Genomic DNA, 23,755 nt, shown 5'->3' with positions numbered 1-23,755 from the left:
GTAGTTATTCAAATTAAGCAGTTTAACCAAATGATTTTACTCATAAGGATCTTAATGTTTTATGCAAGTATACACTTCAGTGTCAATCAATTTGGACTTTGCAATGATATCATAAATTTTACGAACTACTTACACGTGCACCGGAACACATCCGATGCTCGTTGTAAGGTGGAGATGGCCGAGGTGTTCCTTTTGGAGATGGCCGAGGTGTTTCTTTTGGAGATGGGCGATGTGTTCCTTTTGGAGATGGGCGATGTGTTCCTTTTTGAGATGGGCGATGTGTTCCTTTTGGAGTGTTCCTTTTGGAGATGGGCGAGGTGTTCCTTTCGGAGATGGGCGAGGTGTTTCTTTTGGAGATGGGCGATGTGTTCCTTTTGGAGATGGCCGAGGTGTTCCTTTTGGAGATGGGCAAGGTGTTCCTTTTGGAGATGGGCGAGGTGTTCCTTTTGGAGATGGGCGATGTGTTCCTTTTGGAGATGGGCGATGTGTTCCTTTTGGAGATGGGCGAGGTGTTCCTTTTGGAGATGGGCGATGTGTTCCTTTTGGAGATAGGCGATGTGTTCCTTTTGGAGATGTTCCTTTTGGAGATGGGCGATGTGTTTCTTTTGGAGATAGGCGATGTGTTCCTTTTGGAGATGTTCCTTTTGGAGATGGGTGAGGTGTTCCTTTTGGAGATAGGCGATGTGTTCCTTTTGGAGATGTTCCTTTTGGAGATGGGTGAGGTGTTCCTTTTGGAGATAGGCGATGTGTTCCTTTTGGAGATGTTCCTTTTGGAGATGGGCGATGTGTTCCTTCTGGAGATAGGCGATGTGTTCCTTTTGGAGATGTTCCTTTTGGAGATGGGCGAGGTGTATTAGAATAAGGATAGAAAACAAAATCGTTTGATAACGTGAATGTGTTTGCAATAACTGACCTCGGGGCAGGTTGTCATGGCAATAGTTTAATGGAACTATTGTCTGGAAAGTAATCGATAAAGAAATGTTACAACAAATCAGTTTCGGATAGATTTATTTAGTTTCGTGTAAAATTATACAATGTTCGTTTCGTTGAATTAGAAAACAAGACTCATAGTTTACCATGTAGTTTCTAGGCACAACGCAATTGTTTAAAGGCGGGTTTGTTTTTTCTAGAATGAATATGAATAGAGGTGTACGATCATTAAATTATCACTCTCGTTGGCAATTCGTTACGCGAGAGCGTGGTCTTCCATTGATGAACAAATCAGATAACCAAATATCTGGCTTAATTACAACAAGTCAAACTCACAAACGCTCACCCTGGACGCAAAAAAGAGAAGCGAGCGCGCTCACTTGGACGCATGGTTGATAGTTGAGAAATCGAGTGCGCTTAATTGGACACGTAACTGAGGAGTGAATACGCTGCTAAGTTGGACACATACGCGATGTTGGCAACAAAGTTGGGAAGCGATCGTGATAACTTGAGAATGAGAAACGAGTGCGCTTATTTAGACAAGCAGATGAGGAGCGAGATTTCTTACCTCCGTCGGTATCTGAAATCATGGTGATCCAGCTACTAGGCAGTCTTATGACCTCGCTGTTCTCTCAGATATTGTGTTAACAATTGCTATATCTGTGGAAACTACGAGGTTATCTTACTTGCCTGCATCTTTAAAAACATGGATACAATTTAAAAAAACTAGGAAAAATAATTCACAAGTTTCGCTAAAATATACAAAAGCCACTTCACAAGAAGGAAACCAATGGTTTTGGAAGAAATGTCGTATACGCCCTAATGAATGTCCAATGGGAACGGAAGATATCACGGATGCACTTTATTGAAAGACCAATGGGAACGGCAGATATCACGGATGCATTTTATTGAACGACCAATGAGCACGAAACTAAAATTTAGCGTTAAATGATAAATTTTGAAATCATTTAAAGCCAAAATTGCTCCCTACTTATTCCACCTTTCAAATGAGACTAGGCTTTCGCAATTAGGCCAAAACAATAATTATTCCCCTTACATCTCCATTAACATATAGGATAGTTAGGTAGGCAAACTTTTTTTTTGAGAACCGGTATTCCGTACCAAATCAAATGACCTATATCAGGGTATATCACTACTTCGTTTAATGGCACAGGGTTAACACCAAAGACAAAGGGCACCAAAATATCACAAACAAGAAACATGGAACAAGAGCACAAAACTTGACAAACAAAACAGTGCATATATTCTATATATAACTACCAGGTATGTCTATCAAGAAGTGTTAGGTACCACCTTGGAACGGTCAGTAAAATGTAAAATTACTGGGGGTTTAAACCAGTTTACGTGCACAAACCTCACTCATATCCCAACAATCCTGAATAAAGTAAAAACGTAAACGGTAAGCCTGATCAAAGTCATTCGGAGCTCCTCGGCCATTTTTTCAAAAACAACCTCGGATGTATATGGACGGTTTACGTACTTAAAAAGTGGTACGTTTAAGTCCGCTGCAAATAGATCGCGTAGTAATCTTATTTAGTAGTTAAAATTTATGACTTAACTCTTGGGAATCGTAATTATGTTTGCAATAATACACTTCACTGGCGATCAATTTAAACTGAGAGCAATGAATACAACTCTTAAACACTACATTTAATTAATGCTTTTATTAAAAAAAATACGGACTACTTCAACAGATGTACCGGCATACATCCGAGGTTGTTTTTGAAAAAATGGCCGAGGAGCTCCGAATGGATCAAAGTAACATTATTTCGCATATCACAAACAACAGAAGCGATCAAGTCAAGGCAATACTTTTCTTCTATCAAATACATGTACAACAGACACACATTGAGGTGCATATTAAAGACAATTTAATATAGAGGTTCAAATCAGATATAACATAAATAGGATATTGGTGATAGCGTTTTACCTTTATAATCTTTAACACACATATTTAGTGTTTATACTTATAAATAAGAAGTTAAAGTGCATCTTATTATGTATAATAAATGTCTTAATAATATTTTAAAACAATAGGAGTGTCATCTATATAGTAAAGAACAAAACAAAAAGACACACAAAAACCCAACAACATAGTAGTATATGTGTTGGAGAAAATAAATGCATTTACTTGCAGGTATATCAATACTAGATTTAACTAGAAATATAAACATCAATGATAAAATATATAACATAACATACAGCGCTCACCTATTTTATCTGAGAATAATGTTTGACATTTTGCAGAGATTTAAGAAATCTTTTTTATTAGCATTATTAGTAGCCAATTATATAAAACTTGTTATATCTTAGGACTGGCTATCGGTTTGGTAGCCAGAATGTTTATTAATTGGTTAATATTTATCCAATATAACAAGTAAAAACCAAACCATATGATATATATGTATGTGTGCTAACTGACCAAAAGATTACCGTTCGGCAACTTATCCAACTTATGAAGAAGCGGTTACTGGTCGGCTATAATGTTAAGTCGCTTTTGTATTATCGTATTATATAAATTAGATTTGACCAAAAGATAGCCGTTCGGCAACTTATCCTAATTATATACAATTTGCTACTAGTCGGCTATGTTAAGTCGCCTTTGTATTATCATATTATGTAAATAAGATTTGACCAGAAGATAACCGTTCGGCAACTTATCCTAATTATATACAATTTGCTGGTGGTCGGCTATGTTAAGTCGCCTTTGTATTATCATATTATGTAAATTAGATTATTATAATATTTTCTACCTTCTTTTTAGGTCCCCCATGCTCTAAGGAAGATGGAATGGACAAGCCATATTACATTCCGGCAGAAAACATTCATTTCCCAAATCACGTGACACTCGAAGAAACTAGAGATAACATTAGGGCCACAGAGCAAGGATCTGTTACATTTACTGACACAAGCCTCGTTGTTGAAGTCACTATACAGCCCGAAAACGAACTCGACTATATTACGCTGCCTGGTAGCCAAGGAGTAGAAAAGTTCACCGTGAACTACCTGACAGTAACCGATGAAAACAACTGGGTTCCGCTTGCTGTTAACGGTGTTACGGTATGTTGTTTGTGGAGTGTTGAGCTGTTGTCACATATGCCTGGTTTATGAGTGTTTGTTTTTGTGTTCTATGTTTTTGGCGTTTACCCTATGCATTTAAACGGGGTTGTGTTTTAACACTCGGCTATTGAACTTCTTTTTGTAGTTTTTCTATAAATATGGACATTTACCACTTATCCCCACAATGCATTCATGTACTCACGTTCCTACACTATAAAGAAATAAAACCCATACATTGGGAAGGCAACTTTTCATAGAAACAATATTAATTTGAATTCGAACATTTCAACTAAAAATGTACAGAAAAACAAAGAAACAACGTATGTATATAAAAAAGTGTTGAAACAACACTCAATTCAAGATGTACAAAATTCACAGATTTAACAGTAAAGAATATCTACGATATATTTTAACATTGTACTCAATATACAACTGTTTTCGTATAAACATGTTATAATATCGGGGCTGCATTGTTTATTGATTTTTTTAAGGTTTTGATAGAATTTTAATGAGAACATTCACCCCATTCAAAATAAGCGTGTTTTTATTTGTATCTATATATGCACAATAGGTGTATGCAATCGAGTAGATTTTGTTAATGGCTTTACAATCCTTTCAAAACTATTATTTCATATAAGTGTAAATTCAAAATGTGTTTAATATTTCAATGAATATTTTGAAATTGTAGGAGTTCAAACCAGACAAAAATGCAGTGTTCACGCCATCAAGAAGTGAAATAACAAAACTCCGAATCGAAATATTCAAGGCTGAACAAGAAACGGCCGCTTCTGTAAAGCTGGTTATATTCGGTTGCTTCAACAAACGTAAGTTGTTTTGCTCAGAATTTGCAAGAAGTGTAGTATGTATAATTGTGAGTACTTTAAAGGGACTCTCGAATGATTTGGACAAAAAGATTGTCCTGGTAGTGCATCTGAAACACCTTTGTTATATTTGTTTTACTTTTTTGATGTCGAAACTTCAGAAAAATAAACACCCCAATACAATCAAAGTATTAAAAAGCAATGGCTATAGTGGGGAGCGAACCTACGCCGGTAGTGACAAGAAAACAATAGAAAACTGACACCATACCGTTGTTGAATACATTGGTATCATCACGTGATAATGTCAATGAACCAGTCACGATGCAGTATTTTGTTTAATCGTGTAATAAACGTTTTCAAAATCGTTTCTTCAAAGACGATGTTTGAGCATATGTCGCCATTTGTTTCTAGTCGTTAGTATCTTAGTTTTAACACTCTTAATGATTTCCCACAGTTTATTATGTTATGAACAAAAACTCCGTCAAAAGTGGATTTACCAATCCATGAAATAGTCCCTTTAAATTTTTAGACGATTGCAGGTTAACTATCGTTATTGCTGAGTTATATTGCCTCTAAATTACTTAATTTTCATTTATCAAAAACTATTGCAACGTAAAGCATATAGTCATCTCATATTTAAGAAATATAATACTTTTAATTGAGCATTCACCAAGGTGCTTTTGGTTGTCCGTTTAGCGCAGTGGTTAGCGCACTCGCTTCTCACCAAGGCGACCCGAGCCGGGTTCGATTTCCGGCCAGGGCGCATGTGAGTTTGGTTAGTGGTCACCAAGCCGGACAAGTGGGTTTTCTCTGGGTACTCCGGTTTACCCCATAACACAAGACCACACTCTCGCGCAACATCGTGCCAACGAGAGTAGCTTTCTTCACAATCGTTGTAAAATATATAATGTTTAAACTAAGGTGCTTTAAAATAAAGATTCCCGAACACTGACGTCCATGATTAAACCCCAAATCATCGAGTTCTCTCAAAACTTGTGAATAACTTTGTTAATTATGCGTTATCTGTCAAGTATCATGGCAACTTTGTACGTTACTATTATTTGAAAGAGAAAAGATTATCAGAAAATGAAGCAATAGAATGGAAGTGTCGATAAATGTAAATTGTTTATTTTTATATAATTTCAGTATCAACCACAACTGCGTCTACAACTGCCACCACAACACCCATTTCAGGTAAATTATTCCATTCCAGTTTAGGCTTTGTGATAGTTCGAGTTTAATCAATGGTACATGTTCCGATATTTCGAATTTAATGATGATACCGATAACTCGAATTTAATGATGGTGTCAATCATTTAAGTTGAATTATGGTATAGAAAGTTTGAGTTAAACGGTGATAACGACAGTTCGAGATAAACGAGTGTATCGATAGTTTGAGTTTAACAATGACATCAATAGTACGAGTTAAACGATGGCACCGATAGTTCGAGTTTAACGAGTGTATCGCTAGTTTGAGTTTAACAAGTGTATCGATAGTTTGAGTTTAACAAGTGTATCGATAGTTCGAGTTTAACAAGTGTATCGCTAGTTTGAGTTTAACAAGTGTATCGATAGTTCGAGTTTAACAAGTGTATCGCTAGTTTGAGTTTAACAAGTGTATCGATAGTTCGAGTTTAACAAGTGTATCGCTAGTTTGAGTTTAACAAGTGTATCGATAGTTCGAGTTTAACAAGTGTATCGCTAGTTTGAGTTTAACAAGTGTATCGATAGTTCGAGTTTAACAAGTGTATCGCTAGTTTGAGTTTAACAAGTGTATCGATAGTTCGAGTTTAACAAGTGTATCGCTAGTTTGAGTTTAACAAGTGTATCGATAGTTCGAGTTTAACAAGTGTATCGATAGTTTGAGTTTAACAAGTGTATCGATAGTTTAACAATGGTACCGACAGTTCGAGTATAACGACTGTACCTATAGTTCGAGTATAACGACTGTACCTATAGTTCGAGTATAACGACTGTACCTATAGTTCGAATATAACGACTGTACCTATAGTTCGAATATAACGACTGTACCTATAGTTCGAATATAACGACTGTACCTATAGTTCGAATATAACGACTGTACCGATAGTTCGAATATAACGAGTGTATCGATAGTTTGGGTTTAACAATGGTACCAATAATACGTTATGATGGAAATTTTGAGTTAAACGATGGTACCGACTGTTCGAGTTTAACGATTGTATTAATAGTCTGAGTTTAACGACGGCACCGATATTTCGAAAATAACGATGGTATCGATAAGTCGAGTTTAACAATGATATCAACTGTTCGAGTTTAACGATTGTATTGATAGTCCAAGTTTAACGACGGCACCGATAGTTCCAAATTAACGATGGTATCGATAATTCGAGTTTAACAATAATAACAACTGTTTGAGTTTAACGACTGTATTGATAGTCCGAGTTTAACGACGGCACCGATATTTCGAAATTATCGATGGTACCGATAAGTCGAGTTTAACAGTGATACCGATACAATTATAATTCGTTTCGTCCGATAAAATAAAGCAATATTTGGAAAGTACATTCGGCGGTATGTGTTGGATATCCCTATGTATTCCATGATTATATATTTTACATGTACAATAACTAAGTTGAATAGTGTGCGCAGATTATTCAGTTGTTCACTCTTTCGCAAATATTTCAAATTGAGCTGTTTGTTTATACTTTTCATTTTGCAGTTTGTCCATACCCTCTCCCTCTCAATAATGAAACCATTGACGCATATGAGGCCACAATTGACGGTCCAGAGGGCATTCGAGACATAACGAGCACCAAGTCAAACACTCTTTACAACTTAGTTGGAGGAGATTATGTGACTTTCAAACTACCCAACAAAGTTGCACTATCTAAAGTGCAGTTTGTATCACAGTTTCTAAAGAGCTACCAACTTGAACTCCTGCTGAATGAAGGGGAACTTCCTGAAATTGTGGTAGGTTATGTGATTTATTTTATTATTTGTTTACTTTAAAATTGGGATTGCGTTAAAATCACATGCTTTGTGCATTTACGTATATAGACTCGTTAGATGTTATATAAAGCTTAAAGGCCTAGTTTAAGCCTTCTACAAGCCCCCCTCCAAAAAAAAAAAAACAAAAAAAACTACACCCCCCAAAAAACAACAACAACAAACAAAACAACAAACAAAACAACAACTGTGTATTTGTAGACAACCTCTGTTAATTGATCTTTATCTTATTGCCTAATTTTCTTATCAGATCTCCGATCTGAGTATCCTGCTGTGCAGTTTTGGATGTTTCATTTTAAAAATGGACCCTAAATGGTCCTGAGCCAATAAACGAATACACAGGAAATTGGCCCCTACTGTGACACCAGTGCAATTAGCAGGAGATGCACAGCAGGGGATTATCATTCCAAACAATCCTTAAACTAGACCTTTAAGTGAATATTGATTTCAAAACGGCCAATCTGTGAAAGGGCAGCTTAATGAGCTATTTTGCTTCATTTTTCTTTCTATTCAGTTATCAGTGTATAAGAAGTAATATTTTCTTTTCCCTTATTTAAGGATGTAAATGTTGACTCTCCGGATGAAGTCTCTGTTCAAACAAAGGAGTTTCCAATGTACGAGATGAAAGTGATAGATGTTACAGTGAACTTTAACAACTCATTTGACGTGGCCAAGCGACCATACGTCAAGAACCTTGTTGTTTTTGTTTGCGAGGAAGAAGGTAAAGCTTTCAATATTTCTATTTAGAACCACTCTTACCCCCAAATAAGATTTACCACAATTAATACAATTGTTTAAATTTACCAAAAATGATGAAAAAATGTGAACAACAATGGTTCTAATGAGGGATAGCGATTTCAGTTGAAAGAAAGGTGCAGAAAACACGGTATTCCTACCTTATACACAATGTAGTTTCAATAGTTTATTTGAGTCGCATCAATACACCTTACAACAACATAATAGATATAGCTTTTTAAAAAAAGGAAGTATTGCCACTCATGACATGAGTTATAGGAGACTAAAGCACTAAACATACAATATATATAACACTCAGGATCGATATATGTTCATCACACAATATTGCACATGTACTGGATAAACAAATAAAATAATAAGACTAAATATAAGACGATATATGTTCATCACACAATATTGCACATGTACTGGATAAACAAATAAAATAATAAGACTAAAGAGTTATAAGAAGCCTAGTACGCATCTATATAAAATGAATTTACAGTGCAGGACTCTTTCACCTTCTTTGCTAGGGGCCGAAATAAGGCTACTTTACAATTGGGAAAAATGGCATTTTTTCCCAATTTCCAGATATTTTTTTCACAAATCACAGATATTTTTCCCAAAAAGGAAGATCTTACTTCAAAAATTTATTCTGCTTGAGCAAATTATTCTTTTTTATCTTTTAAGTTGACATAAGAAGAAAGATGTATAATTTGAACGTTATTCAAGGACCAATTACTCCATAGAATAATATTGTTATCAATTTCCCATTTTGAGACGTTAACGCATTTTAATTTCCCTATTTGCAGAATTTCACGCGTTTAAATTTCCCAAAATGAAAAGGCTAGGCCTCTTCACATTTTTTGGTGAAAAAGCCCTGCAGTGACTTAAGAGATGCTAAAGTTAGTAAAAAAATACACACATTATTTAATATCTAAAGCAAGTCATCTATAAAATAGGTTATTTCTAGTTTTTAAAATCATAAAACAGGTGTTGGCACTGACTTTAAGCATATCTTCATTGGACACTACAAATATCAATTTGTTTTGATCGCATAGATTAACATAGTTGTTATCAACTTCACAAGCTTTTGTAAATCAAACTATCTCTTATAGAATGATAAGCATTACAATAAGACAAAATGACCTTATATGGCGATTGTAGATCATAGTAAATTATTTAACACTCACCAATCATTTAATATTTTTGCGCTTTCAGCTTTTAAAAACACAGTTACAATTTTGTTGTTTGTAATAATATTTTATATAAAAACATTATTTATAAAGTAGTTTAAGTTTTACCACTCAATTGCTGTGTTTGTTATACATGTGTATATATTCATTTTGAATACGAGTGTCACTTTAATATTTATATTAATATTCTTTTATCTATTGCCTTTATTTTCGAAATGTTCTTTAAAGCTTCACTTTCACATATTGAACGTTTTGACAACTTTTTTTTATTTTTTGTCTTGGAAAGAGCCAATTTTTGCGAAAATCCATGGAAGGCAGATATATAAGGCTGCTGACAAAAAATTAGAACTCAGATTTTTATATACAAGTTCAAAAATTAATGTGTTATGCCTATTTCTTAAACCGTTAGTAACGGTTTAAGCCATAAAACATTAATTTTCGAACGGAAATATGAAAATCTGCGATTTGATCTTTTGTCAGCAATATTATATCATTGGTTTGCAGATATTTACGCAAAATTAGCTCTTTCCAAGACAAAAAATAAAAAAAAGTTGTAAAAATCTGTGAGAGTGCAGCTTTAAGATGATTTTAGGTCAAACATCCATCTTAAATACAAAATATTACTAATGGTGAGGTTGAAATTCAAAGTTACAAAATTGTTAAGTTTCTCACCGATTTCTTTTGTATAAACATGTATTTTTGAATAACATAAATAAAATTACTATACTGTATAATTACAGTGAAAACTGTTTTATTTCCACCTTAAACGTCTTAATCATAAAAGTCAAAACGTTATTCAAGGATGTAATCCATGCAAAATTCATATAACGGTTTATCAATATAAATCTATCATACAAATTAATTAGATGTTAATAGTTCAAATGCACCAAAACATATTTGCATTATAAAATAGATGGCTTACCTTGTATAGATTTTAGAAGTCACAAGCCTTTGCGCGATAACTTCATTTAGGTAGTAAGGCCCCCCAAAAATAATTGTTTGTTTAGGGTAACCTTCCCAAAATTTCTAGGTAGGGTAGGTAGGGATTTTTTTTTGATTTTTTTTTTCAAAATCTGTCGAAAGTTTAGAGTGTTTTCTTGCACATGACAGTCTCTCCTACATTACTGTCATTGCCCGACTTTGTTTTATCATATAAACAATAATTCTGATTAAAATCTGCATTTATCCGCCCTTCGTAACTCTCTAGTCAGAAACGGAAAAAAAATAATTAGGGTCGGCGCATTTTTATAGGTAGGGTCGGGTTACCCGAAACGGACATATTTTTTTAGAACTAATATATAGATTGACACAATAGATTGGTTTAAGGCCACCCAAAATACTCAAATTTATTCTTCACCAATAAAGCAAAATAGAAAAAAATGTTCAGTTTTCTTCTACTCGCCTTTTCATCACTCTTCTGATCAAAAACCGCAATAAATAAAACAAAAAATAGCGTATTGTTCCTTAACATATTTCAAATGAACAGACGGATTGTTTCTAAAAAAACCCTGATAAAATACTGTTCAAATGTTTCTATTATGTCATTTAATTCAACAGAAACAAGAATTTTTTTTTTCATTATACTAGGCATTTGATTATTGGTGAAACATAATATAAACTTTTACATTTCAAAGAGATAACAACAACAACAACGTCAACGACCACAACAACGTCATCTACCACGACAACGTCACCAACCTCAACGTCGTCATCGACAACAACGTCGTCACCGACCACAACCTCGTCACCGACAACAACGTCTTCAACGACCACAACGTCGTCACCGACAACAACGTCGTCACCGACCACAACATCGTCACCGACAACAACGTCTTCTTCGACCACAACATCATCACCGACCACAACATCATCACCGACAACAACATCATCACCGACAACAACGTCGTCACCGACCACAACGTCGTCACCGACCACAACGTCTTCGCCGACCACAACTTCGTCACCGACAACAACGTCGTCACCGACCACAACGTCGTCACCGACCACAACCTCGTCACCGACAACAACATCGTCACCGACCACAACCTCGTCACCGACCACAACATCATCACCGACCACAACATCGTCACCAACCACAACATCATCACCAACCACAACGTCGTCACCGACCACAACATCATCACCGACCACAACGTCATCACCGACCACAACATCATCACCGACCACAACGTCGTCACCGACCACAACATCATCACCGACCACAACATCATCACCGACCACAACATCGTCACCGACCACAACATCATCACCGACCACAACGTCGTCACCGACCACAACATCATCACCGACCACAACGTCGTCACCGACCACAACATCATCACCGACCACAACATCATCACCGACCACAACCTCGTCACCGACCACAACATCATCACCGACCACAACGTCGTCACCGACCACAACATCATCACCGACCACAACATCATCACCGACAACAACATCATCACCGACCACAACATCTTCACCGACCACAACACTATCCCCGACCACGACACCGTCACATAATTGGACATGTCAGGAGACCAAAGGGATGGATAACAAAGTTATAACGCCTTCAGAGAACATTCAAGTTGTGGGTCAAACCTCAAGTCTGTCAGATATTGAAAACCTTCGGTATGTATTTTATTTACTCTTCTGTAGAATTATCTATTTTAGAATTTAATTGGAAAATGCTGTAAGAAGACTTTATCATTACATAATTAACATATTTAAGCGCTTTTGATTTGCTCTATAGAATGTTTTTGTTTTCTTTCTTTAAGGGAAAATTCAACCACCGGACCATTTGTTGTTACTGCAAAAACAGTTAAAATAACCATTGTGTTTGAGAACTTCACCGAACTTGGTCGAGTTGATCTGATAGATGAGAAGAACATTGAAACCTTTAGCGTTAACTTGATATACATAAATGGGACAACTTCTGGAAAAACAGTAAGACGAATATCAATAATCTGTATTTTATTTATAAATGTTTTTTTTTATATATTCCTTTTGCTAACAGTGCAATTGTTTGTCTAGGTTGAATGTTGTTTTTTAAAACGATTTTTTAGTAAAGGGTTTAAATTCGACGACATATGTCTTTTATCTTTTTCGCGTATAATTACGTAAGAGAATTCGCGCATGTGCACTAGGCTGCTGTGTGACATGGATAAGAAAAACACTTTTAATTTTATGTTTAAATCATGAACTAGTATAATATACCATTTGGCATATCCTGCGACGAATACGGAAATAAAAATCCGGAAATAAAATAATAGTCGTTGTTATTGTAAATGCGAGTTTTTGTTGACAGACTTACAGTGGTTCGGACATGGCGAAGTTTAATGAATCAGTCAAGGTTCAAGCCGTTGAATTGACAATATCGATGGGAACGCTTTCCGGAGAAGGATCCTTCAAATTGGACCTACGTGTTTGTTATGGTAAATAATCGACTTAATGACCTTTAACTGGATAATAATACTTATGTTACAGCTGATTAAAGCAATTAACTATTACAGGAACAATATGCCAAAGTAACCGTATGTTTAATGACACCATGAACCGCATTAATTAAATATACCCAAACTAAGAAAACTGAATTCTACAATGTTTCAAATTATCTTTGATATATCTTATATTAATAAGAAATTGTGTCTGATTGTTGAACAGATTATACCGATACAGCAATTTTAATGATCTTTGTCCGTATTTTAACACTTGAACAGCACTTGTTTTCTTTTCTGAGCCTGAATCTTAAATGAGGTACACGTAGTCTATAAACAATATTTATATATATTTCTATTTGTATACAGTGGAACACGCCCTTATTTCTGTATGCAGTAACGTTGCTGGCGGATTGTTTAATACCAAGAAAAGTTTTTTTTTCAAAATTTAAGATGAATACTTTCTAAAAGTTCAGATTTACTAAAGCCCCAAACCTCACAACCATATGAATAAATTGGGGAAGCAAAAGCATCAAATAACTGTAATGCTACTTTTGGCACATTCTCGTATAGTTTAAGTTTACTTAACAGCGTATCCATTGCTTTCAATCCCTTTCCGTGCAAAGCCTGTATATTCAGTTTAAAATTACCCTTATAATTTAATGTAACTCCAAGATAATTCAAGTTTTTTACAACGTCGACAGTTTCGTTACCATACATCCATGACTCATTTCTTGTTTAAACCACCTCTTTTTCTAAATACTACTATTTTCGTCTAATCAACGTTTATTTCTAACCCCAGTTTGTACAATAGTCAAAAAGTCTATCTAATGAGATTAATCGCTATTGTGGTGACATCCCTTGTATACACATATCCAGTGTGTGTATACCACGTGATAAATTACGTCATATATGCTACGTCGGAAGGCAAAATTTTGCTTAAAATGAAAACTTAAATAAAAGATAACTTTTCATTTGCAACACTATTTTAAATGAAACAAAGTGCATTCTATGCCGCTTAAAGAGCCCCGCATTTGTTTTATTTCCGAAATTTAATGAGGTCATTAGTTCTATCATCACATTCCAAGCCAATTTTCAAAATAATGTTTTGACAGCGCTCCGTCAGACGGCCGTACTGTGAAAAGGTTTGTCGAAGTGTTTGAAGAAACTAAACTCTCAATCAAACTCTGGTGAAAGACCGAAGGCGGGGCTCCGTAAGCGGCGTAGACTGCGCTACGTTTCATTTAAATGGTGAATAAAAACAGCAAAGTTACCTTTAAAGTATTTTTTTCTAATAAAAATTTGCTTTCCGAAGTAGCATTTATGACGCAATTTATCACGTGGTATACACACACTGATATCGTCTGCAAATAATAAAGTAAGTGTACAGCTTTACCTGCAAGTGTATTGTCAAATCTTTGATGTTAAAATAGACGGATTGCTTTTCCTAGCTTAAACTGTAAATTCAAATGTTGAGTTTTAGATAAATAGCTTGTTTGTTTGTGACATATGTATGTTTACATTCCTTAAAGATAGGTTTTAAAAGCATAGGAAAAAATGTTTGGAAATATTTACACTGTATATACCAGAAAAGAATCCAGCCGTATTTTACCGAAACTAATTAAACTTAACTTTTCGAAAAAATAATTAAAACAAAAGAACACAAACCTGCATTTTACTCATAAATAGGATGCGCAATTTTCGGAAAGCTGTGTTTAAAAATATTTATCGGCTTAAAGCTATTTCTCATGATATTAGGATCCAATTGAAATACATGGAATCATATTCATCGAAAACCGTTGATTTTTTTATTTCTATTTTCTTTTCTCTTATTGTGTGTCCTGATCGATCAAGGCTTTTGCGCTATTTGCCGATACATTGTGCTGTTTTCGTGGGCAATTTAAGGCTAACTAAGGAAAGATTGAACAAAGCATTTGAGGCTTTTTTAATTTGTATATCAAATATTCAAATGTTTTTTTTGCCTTTAGTATCGGATCAAAGTGGCACAACGGTCCCAACAGTGACCCCTTATATATCTGAACCTACGTCAACTACGACATCATATACAACCTTCTCAGAAACTACATCGACAACAACGTCGTCACCTACCACAACGACGTCACCAACTACAACGTCGTCACCGACCACAACCTCGTCACCGACAACAACGTCGTCACCGACCACAACGTCGTCACCGACAACAACGTCGTCACCGACAACAACGTCGTCACCGACCACAACGTCGTCACCGTCAACAACGTCGTCACCGACTACTACGTCGTCACCGACCACAACATCTTCACCGACCACAACATCATCACCGACCACAACGTCGTCACCGACCACAACATCATCACCAACCACAACGTCTTCACCGACTACAACGTCTTCGCTGACAACAACGTCTTCACCGACCACAACGTCGTCACCGACCACAACGTCGTCACCGACAACAACGTCATCACCGACAACAACTTCGTCACCGACGACAACGTCGTCACCGACCACTACGTCGTCACCGACAACAACGTCGTCACCGACAACAACGTCGTCACCGACCACAACGTCGTCACCGACAACAACGTCACCGACAACAACGTCGTCACCGACCACAACGTCGTCATCGACCACTACGTCGTCACCGTCAACAACGTCGTCACCGACTACTACGTCGTCATCGACCACAACGTCTTCACCGACCACAACGTCGTCACCGACCACAACATCATCACCGACAACAACGTCGTCACCGACCACAACATCGTCACCGACCACAACGTCTTCATCGACAACAACGACGTCACCGACCACAACGTCGTCACCGACCACAGCATCGTCACCGACCACAACATCATCGCCGACCACAACGTCGTCACCGACCACAACATCATCCCCAACCACAACGTCTTCACCGACTACAACTTCTTCACTGACAACAACGTCTTCACCAACCACAACGTCGTCGCCGACAACAACGTCGTCACCGACCACAACGTCGTCACAGACCACAACTTCGTCACCGACCACAACGTCGTCACCGACCACAACGTCGTCACCAACGACAACATCGTCACCGACAACAACGTCGTCACCGACCACAACGTCGTCACCGACAACAACGTCTTCTCCGACCACAACGTCGTCACCGACCACAACGTCTTCACCGACCACAACGTCGTCACCGACAACAACGTCGTCACCAACGACAACATCGTCACCGACAACAACGTCGTCACCGACCACAACATCGTCACCGACAACAACGTCTTCTCCGACCACAACATCGTCACCGACCACAACATCGTCACCGACAACAACGTCGTCACCGACAACAACGTCGTCATCGACAGCAACGTCGTCACCGACCACAACGTCGTCACCGACAACAACGTCGTCACCAACGACAACATCGTCACCGACAACAACGTCGTCACCGACCACAACATCGTCACCGACAACAACGTCTTCTCCGACCACAACATCATCACCGACCACAACATCGTCACCGACAACAACATCATCACCGACAACAACGTCGTCATCGACCACAACGTCGTCACCGACCACAACGTCTTCGCCGACCACAACGTCTTCACCGACAACAACGTCGTCAACGACCACAACGTCGTCACCGACAACAACATCGTCACCGACCACAACCTCGTCACCGACCACAACATCATCACCGACCACAACATCGTCACCGACCACAACATCATCACCGACCACAACGTCGTCACCGACCACAACATCATCACCGACCACAACGTCGTCACCGACCACAACATCATCACCGACCACAACGTCGTCACCGACCACAACATCATCATCGACCACAACATCATCACAAACCACAACATCATCACCGACCACAACGTCGTCACCGACCACAACATCATCACCGACCACAACGTCGTCACCGACCACAACATCGTCACCGACCACAACGTCGTCACCGACCACAACATCATCACCGACCACAACTTCGTCACCGACCACAACGTCGTCACCAACTACAACGTTGTCACCGACAACAACTTCGTCACCGACCACAACGTCGTCACCGACCACAACTTCGTCACCGACCACAACTTCGTCACCGACAACAACGTCGTCACCGACAACAACGTCGTCACCGACCACATCGTCGTCACCGACCACAACGTCTTCACCGACCACAACCTCGTCACCGACAACAACTTCGTCACCGACAACAACGTCGTCACCGACCACAACGTCGTCACCGACAACAACGTCGTCACCGACCACAACGTCGTCACCGACCACAACGTCTTCACCGACCACAACGTCGTCACCGACCACAACGTCACCGACAACAACGTCTTCACCGACCACAACGTCTTCAACGACAACAACGTCGTCACCGACCACAACGTCTTCGCCGACCACAACATCGTCACCGACCTCAACGTCTTCACCGACCACAACTTCTTCACCTACAACAACGTCGTCAGAGACAACAACATCGTCACCGACAACTACACCAATTCCAAGTAAAGTTTTTTTATTGCCAACTTTTTTTCGAGTTTAAGATGCTACCGATAGTTTGGTGTTGAACGGTTATACTGATAGTTCGAGTTAAACGGTTATATTTGTAGTTCGAGTTAAACAATGATACCCGATAGTTTCTATTTAGTGATGTAGCTGATTTGGCGAGTTCACAATTTTACCGTTAGTGTGCGATAAAGGCTGGTACTGATATTTTGAGCTTTTCGTATGCACTGCTGTTTCAAGTTTAACAATAAAACCAACTGATTGAGATTTTACCATGATAGCTATGTAAGAGTATAACGATGGTACCGAAAGTTCAAGTAATTCGATGGTACCGAAAGTTCAAGTAATTCGATGGTACTGAAAGTTCAAGTTTAACGATGGTACGGAAAGTTCATGTTTAACGATGATACCGAAAGTTCAAGTTTAACGATGGTACGGAAAGTTCATGTTTAACGATAAACGATGGTACGGAAAGTTCATGTTTAACGATGGTGCGGACAGTTCATGTTTAATGATTAACGATGGTACGGACAGTTCATGTTTAACGATTAACGATGGTGCGGACAGTTCATGTTTAACGATGGTACGGAAAGTTCATGTTTAACGATGGTGCGGACAGTTCATGTTTAACGATCAACGATGGTACGGAAAGTTCATGTTTAACGATTGTGCGGACAGTTCATGTTTAACGATGGTGCGGACAGTTCATGTTTAACGATGGTGCGGACAGTTCATGTTTAATGATGGTACGGAAAGTTCATGTTTAACGGTTAACGATGGTACGGAAAGTTCATGTTTAACGATGGTGCGGAAAGTTCATGTTTAACGATGGTGCGGACAGTTCATGTTTAACGATGGTGCGGACAGTTTATGTTTAACGATGGTACGAAAAATTCATGTTTAACGATTAACGATGGTACGGAAATTTCATGTTTAACGATTAACGATGGTAAGGAGAGTTCATGTTTAACGATGATACCGACAGTTCAAGTTTAACGATGGTACGGAAAGTTCATGTTTAACGATTAACGATGGTGCGAACAGTTCATGTTTAACGATTAACGTTGGTACGGAAAGTTCATGTTTAACGACGTAACGGAAAGTTCATGGTTAACGATGGTGCGGACAGTTTATGTTTAACGATGGTGCGGACAGTTCATGTTTAACGATGGTGCGGACAGTTCATGGTTAACGATGGTACGGACAGTTCATGGTTAGCGATGGTGCGGACCGTTCATGTTTAACGATGGTGCGGACAGTTCATGTTTAACGATTAACGATGGTACGGAAAGTTTATGTTTAACGATTAATGATGGTACGGAGAGTTCATGTTTAACGATGAGACCGAAAGTTCAAGTTTAACGGTGGTACGGAAAGTTTAAATTTAACGATGGTACGGAAAGTTCATGTTTAATGATTAACGATTGTGCGGACAGTTCATGTTTAACGATGATGCGGACAGTTCATGTTTAACGATTAACGAGGGTACGGAAAATTCATGTCTAACGATTAATGATGATAAGGAGAGTTCATGTTTAACGATGATACCGAAAGTTCAAATTTAATGATTAACGATTGTGCGGACAGTTCCTGTTTAACGATTGTGCGGACAGTTCATGTTTAACGATGGTGCGGACAGTTCATGTTTAACGATTACTGATGGTAATGAAAGTTCATGTTTAACGATAACGATGATAAGGGAAGTTCATGTTTAACGATGGTACGGAAAGATCATGGTTAACGATGGTACGGAAAGATCATGGTTAACTATTATACGGGAAGTTCATGTTCAACGGTTAACGATGTTAAGGAGAGTTCATGTTTATCGATGGTACGGAAAGATCATGGTTAACTATTATACAGAAAGTTTATGTTCAACGATTAACGATGGTAAGGAGAGTTCATGTTTAGCGACGGTACGGAAAGTTCATGTTAAACGACGGTACGGAAAGTTCATGTTTAACGATTAACGATGGTACGGACAGTTCATGTTTAACGATGGTACGGAAAGTTCATGTTTAACGATGGTGCGGAAAGTTCATGTTTAACGATGGTACGGAAAGTTCATGTTTAACGATGGTACGGAAAGTTCATATTTAATGACGGTACGGAAAGTTCATGTTCAACGTTTAGCGACGGTACGAAAAGTTAATGTTTAACGACGGTACGGGAAGTTCATGTTTAACGATGGTACGGAAAGTTCATGTTTAACGATGGTATGGACAGTTCATGTTTAACGATGGTACCGATAGTTAATGTTTAACAATTATCGCGATTCAATTGCAAAACGTTTTATCTGATAAAATAATGCAATATTTTGAAAGTACCTTCGTCGGATTGGTTTGAATTCTTCTTTTCAAAAATCATATAATTTATTTGAACAGTTAATAAGCGAAATAATGTGTGCAGTGTATTCACTTGTTTATACTTATTTCAAAGTGAACTATTTGTTTAAACACATTTTCACAAGTATTGTTTTGGAATTATTTTCACCGGGTGCCTTGCAAATAGGGAAAAAACGTTAACTTTGGATACAAAATCAGGCCATAATAACGTATATAATGGCAAATATACATGTTTTCACTTTTCATTCAAGAAATTCATTTCGTTTTATTCAAAAAAGTAATTGCATTTAACGAATTGGGATTGTTTTTATTTTTTTGGGGGAAAATGGACATCTTTTCATAAGGGGAAGTTGCCTTTTGAAGGCAGTCAATTGCACAAAAACACTGTTTTCTATCATGTTATTTTTTGGGGGAAATGGATATCTTTTACAAGGGGAAGCTGCCTTTTGCCCGCAGTAAATTGCACAAAAAACACTGTTTTCTATCATGTTATTTGTTGGGGGAAAATGAACATCTTTTCACAAGGGGAAGCTGCCTTTTGCAGGCAGTAAATTGCACTAAAAAAACTGTTTTCTATCATGTTATTTGTTGGGGGAAAATGGACATCTTTTCACAAGGGGAAGCTGCCTTTTGCAGGCAGTAAATTGCACAAAAAAACACTGTTTTCTATCATGTTATTTGTTGGTGGAAAATGGACATCTTTTCACAAGGGGAAGCTGCCTTTTGCAGGCAGTAAATTGCACAAAAAACACTGTTTTCTATCATGTTATTTGTTGGTGGAAAATGGACATCTTTTCACAAGGGGAAGCTGCCTTTTGCAGGCAGTAAATTGCACAAAAAACACTGTTTTCTATCATGTTATTTGTTGGGGGAAAATGGACATCTTTTCATAAGGGGAAGCTGCCTTTTGCAGGCAGTAAATTGCACAAAAAACACTGTTATCTATCATGTTATTTGTTGGGGGAAAATGGACATCTTTTCACAAGGGGAAGCTGCCTTTTGCAGGCAGTAAATTGCACAAAAAACACTGTTTTCTATCATGTTATTTGTTGGGGGAAAATGGACATCTTTTCACAAGGGGAAGCTGCCTTTTGCAGGCAGTAAATTGCACAAAAAACACTGTTTTCTATCATGTTATTTTTCATTTTGCAGTTTGTCCATACCCCTACCCACTCAATAATGAAACCATTGACACATATGAGGCCACGATCGACGGTCCAGAAGGCATTCGAGACATAACGAGCACGGAGTCAAGCACTGTTTACTACCCAGTGGAAGGGGACTATGTGGCTTTCAAACTTCCCTACAAAGTTGCTCTATCTAAAATACAGTTCACATCACAGTATCTTAAGAGCTACCAAATAGTGCTCTTGTTTAACGCTGGGGAACTTCCTGAAATTTTGGTAGGTTTTGTAATTGCTTTTATCATCTGTTTACTTTAAAATTTACATTACTTTAAAGCTGCACTCTCACAGATTGAACGTTTCGACAACTTTTTTTTTATTTTTGTCTTGGATCGAGCCAATTTTTGCGAAAATCCATGGAAACCAGTTATATAAGACTGCTGACAAAAAAATGAGATCATAGATTTTTACATTTAAGTTTAAAAAAAAAGAGATGATTTGTGCATTTTTCTGTAAGTAACTTTTATGCCATAAAACATTAATTTTCGAATGGAAATATGAAAATCTACGATCTGATATTTTGTCAGCAATCTTAAATCCTTGATTTGCAGAAATGTATGCAAACATTTGCTCTTTCCAAGACAAAAATAAAACATGTAAAATTGGTATATATGTGAGAGTGCAGCTTTAAATTCGAGGTTTTCATTATTGAGTAAGGACTTGTAAGATATTTAAGCTGCACTCTGACAGATTTACCGTTTTGACAACTTTTTTTTTCTTGAAATTAAGCAATTTTCGCGTAAATATCTAACATCCTATCTTCGAATAGGCTTATCCGATAATTTCCTCCGCCTTGTGATATAAACTTCCTCCATCCACGGCTTGACCTGGTACTCATAATTTATTTAAATGTATACAACTTTTTCTGGTTCTAGAATTACGTGTTTGCAGTGAATATTTTCACTGTTGTTATTCTTATAGTAAAACTCCATATTTCATCGAAAAGCATGAAAGAAATTGAAATATTCGTGTGTTTTTTCACAGTTTGTTTTATTATACTCTTCTTATCATAAACTGATTTCAAGCAGTTGAAACATTTATTGAGGTATGCAGGCCTAACAATTCACATTTTATGGATAAAACAACGTTGCTGTAATCTTGTTGATTTGGTAACATTGATTAATTCATATTTATTTCATGCTTTTCGATGAGATATGGAGTTTTATCAGTGAAATAACAACGGTGAAAAATTCACTGCAAAATAAGGAGTGAAAATATCAACTTTCAGAACTACTTTTTAAATCCATTGTAGTAACTTCCCCTTGATCAGAATCTATTTATTTTACTTGAAATTCTTTATTATCCTTTCTACAATCAGTTTATCAGGTTTCGACACTAGTTTTAAGTAAAAAAGAAAATTAAATACCCCCCCCCCCCAAAAAAAAAAAAAAAAAAAAAAAAAAAAAAAAAAAAAATAAATAAATAAATAAGTAAATAAATAAAAAAATCTCACTTACCTTCAATCGAACCACGGGCTCTTTCATTCTTTAATTTAGTCACAATAATATAAGTATGTATCATGTGTTTCCGGTACGGATAGAAACATCCGGCCATAGGGCACGTGCGTAAGCCGGTAACGAGGCTTGCCGAGGGTCGGATTTTTCGATCCGGAACGGATAAGCATGATTGATATTTTTTTCTTGCATATCTAAAATTATAAATTTGTGGAAAAATTGACGTAGAAAACGCACTTCTGTAGTTTTCACTAAAAAGCGCTAGCGACGTTTTTTACTGACCTCATAACGCGCAGTAATTTTGAATCACTATTGACGTCAAATAGTTTCTCTAAAAATTGCGTTTGTACGATTAGTTCGTTTCAATTTTTATTAAAAGTCTGGCATACTTATACATTTGATTGCGCTTTATTCAAATGGCATAATATACTCTTCATAAACCATACAATAAGATAAATAAGAAGTGGCGCATTGTTGCGCGTGACTCATCTTACATGAGTGTGTAAGACGGTTTTTTTCCTAGCACTGGTCACATGACCGGAAACATACGTCCGGTATGAAAGAAAGTATTTGACGCCATACTTCATTGCTTACATCATACTTCCGATAACTCTTATTTCTATTTGTTAAAGGTAAATGTCGCTTGCCAATCCATAATTTGGTACCCCTTTCTAATTTGTAAGTTATAAGTGTATTAGAACTCATATTTCCTTATCCAATAAATTTAATTCATCTACTTATTTCAGGAAGTGCCTGTTGACTTCCCGTATGAAGTTTCTGAGCAAAAGAAAGAGTTCCCAATGTACGAGATGAATGTCACAGAAGTAACAGTGAACTTTACAGAATTTGTTGACGTGGCAGAGAAACCGTACGTCCAGAACCTTGCTGTTTATGTTTGCGGCGAAGAAGGTAAAGTTTTAAAATGTTCTTAAAAATGTTTTATCTATTGTATTTATTTTCAAAATGTAATTTAAGTTGACTCTTAAAGATGCACTCTTTGAATGACACACAGATTGAATGTTTTGACAACTTTTTTTTATTTTTTTTGTCTTAGAATGTGCAAATT

General features: G+C 37.2%; 1 protein-coding gene across 2 annotated transcripts in view; it reads left to right on the top strand.

Moving 5' to 3' along the window:
• The window catches only part of LOC128231602 (mucin-16-like), a 154,468-nt gene that overhangs the window by 109,885 nt on the left and 20,828 nt on the right, over positions 1-23,755 (top strand). For both annotated transcript variants that reach the window (XM_052944633.1, XM_052944639.1), the window contains 11 exons: positions 3,716-4,011; positions 4,700-4,835; positions 5,979-6,026; positions 7,534-7,784; positions 8,379-8,541; positions 11,386-12,385; positions 12,532-12,700; positions 13,062-13,188; positions 15,180-17,705; positions 21,204-21,454; positions 23,436-23,598. In XM_052944633.1, coding sequence (XP_052800593.1) covers positions 3,716-4,011; positions 4,700-4,835; positions 5,979-6,026; positions 7,534-7,784; positions 8,379-8,541; positions 11,386-12,385; positions 12,532-12,700; positions 13,062-13,188; positions 15,180-17,705; positions 21,204-21,454; positions 23,436-23,598 — 5,130 coding nt within the window. The remainder of the gene's footprint in view (positions 1-3,715; positions 4,012-4,699; positions 4,836-5,978; positions 6,027-7,533; positions 7,785-8,378; positions 8,542-11,385; positions 12,386-12,531; positions 12,701-13,061; positions 13,189-15,179; positions 17,706-21,203; positions 21,455-23,435; positions 23,599-23,755) is intronic.

This window comes from Mya arenaria, chromosome 1 (assembly GCF_026914265.1).
Source record: "Mya arenaria isolate MELC-2E11 chromosome 1, ASM2691426v1".
Taxonomy (NCBI): Eukaryota; Metazoa; Mollusca; class Bivalvia; order Myida; family Myidae; genus Mya; species Mya arenaria.
The sequence above is the reverse complement of the archived record's forward strand: the minus strand, read 5'-3'. Positions and strand labels throughout refer to the sequence as shown.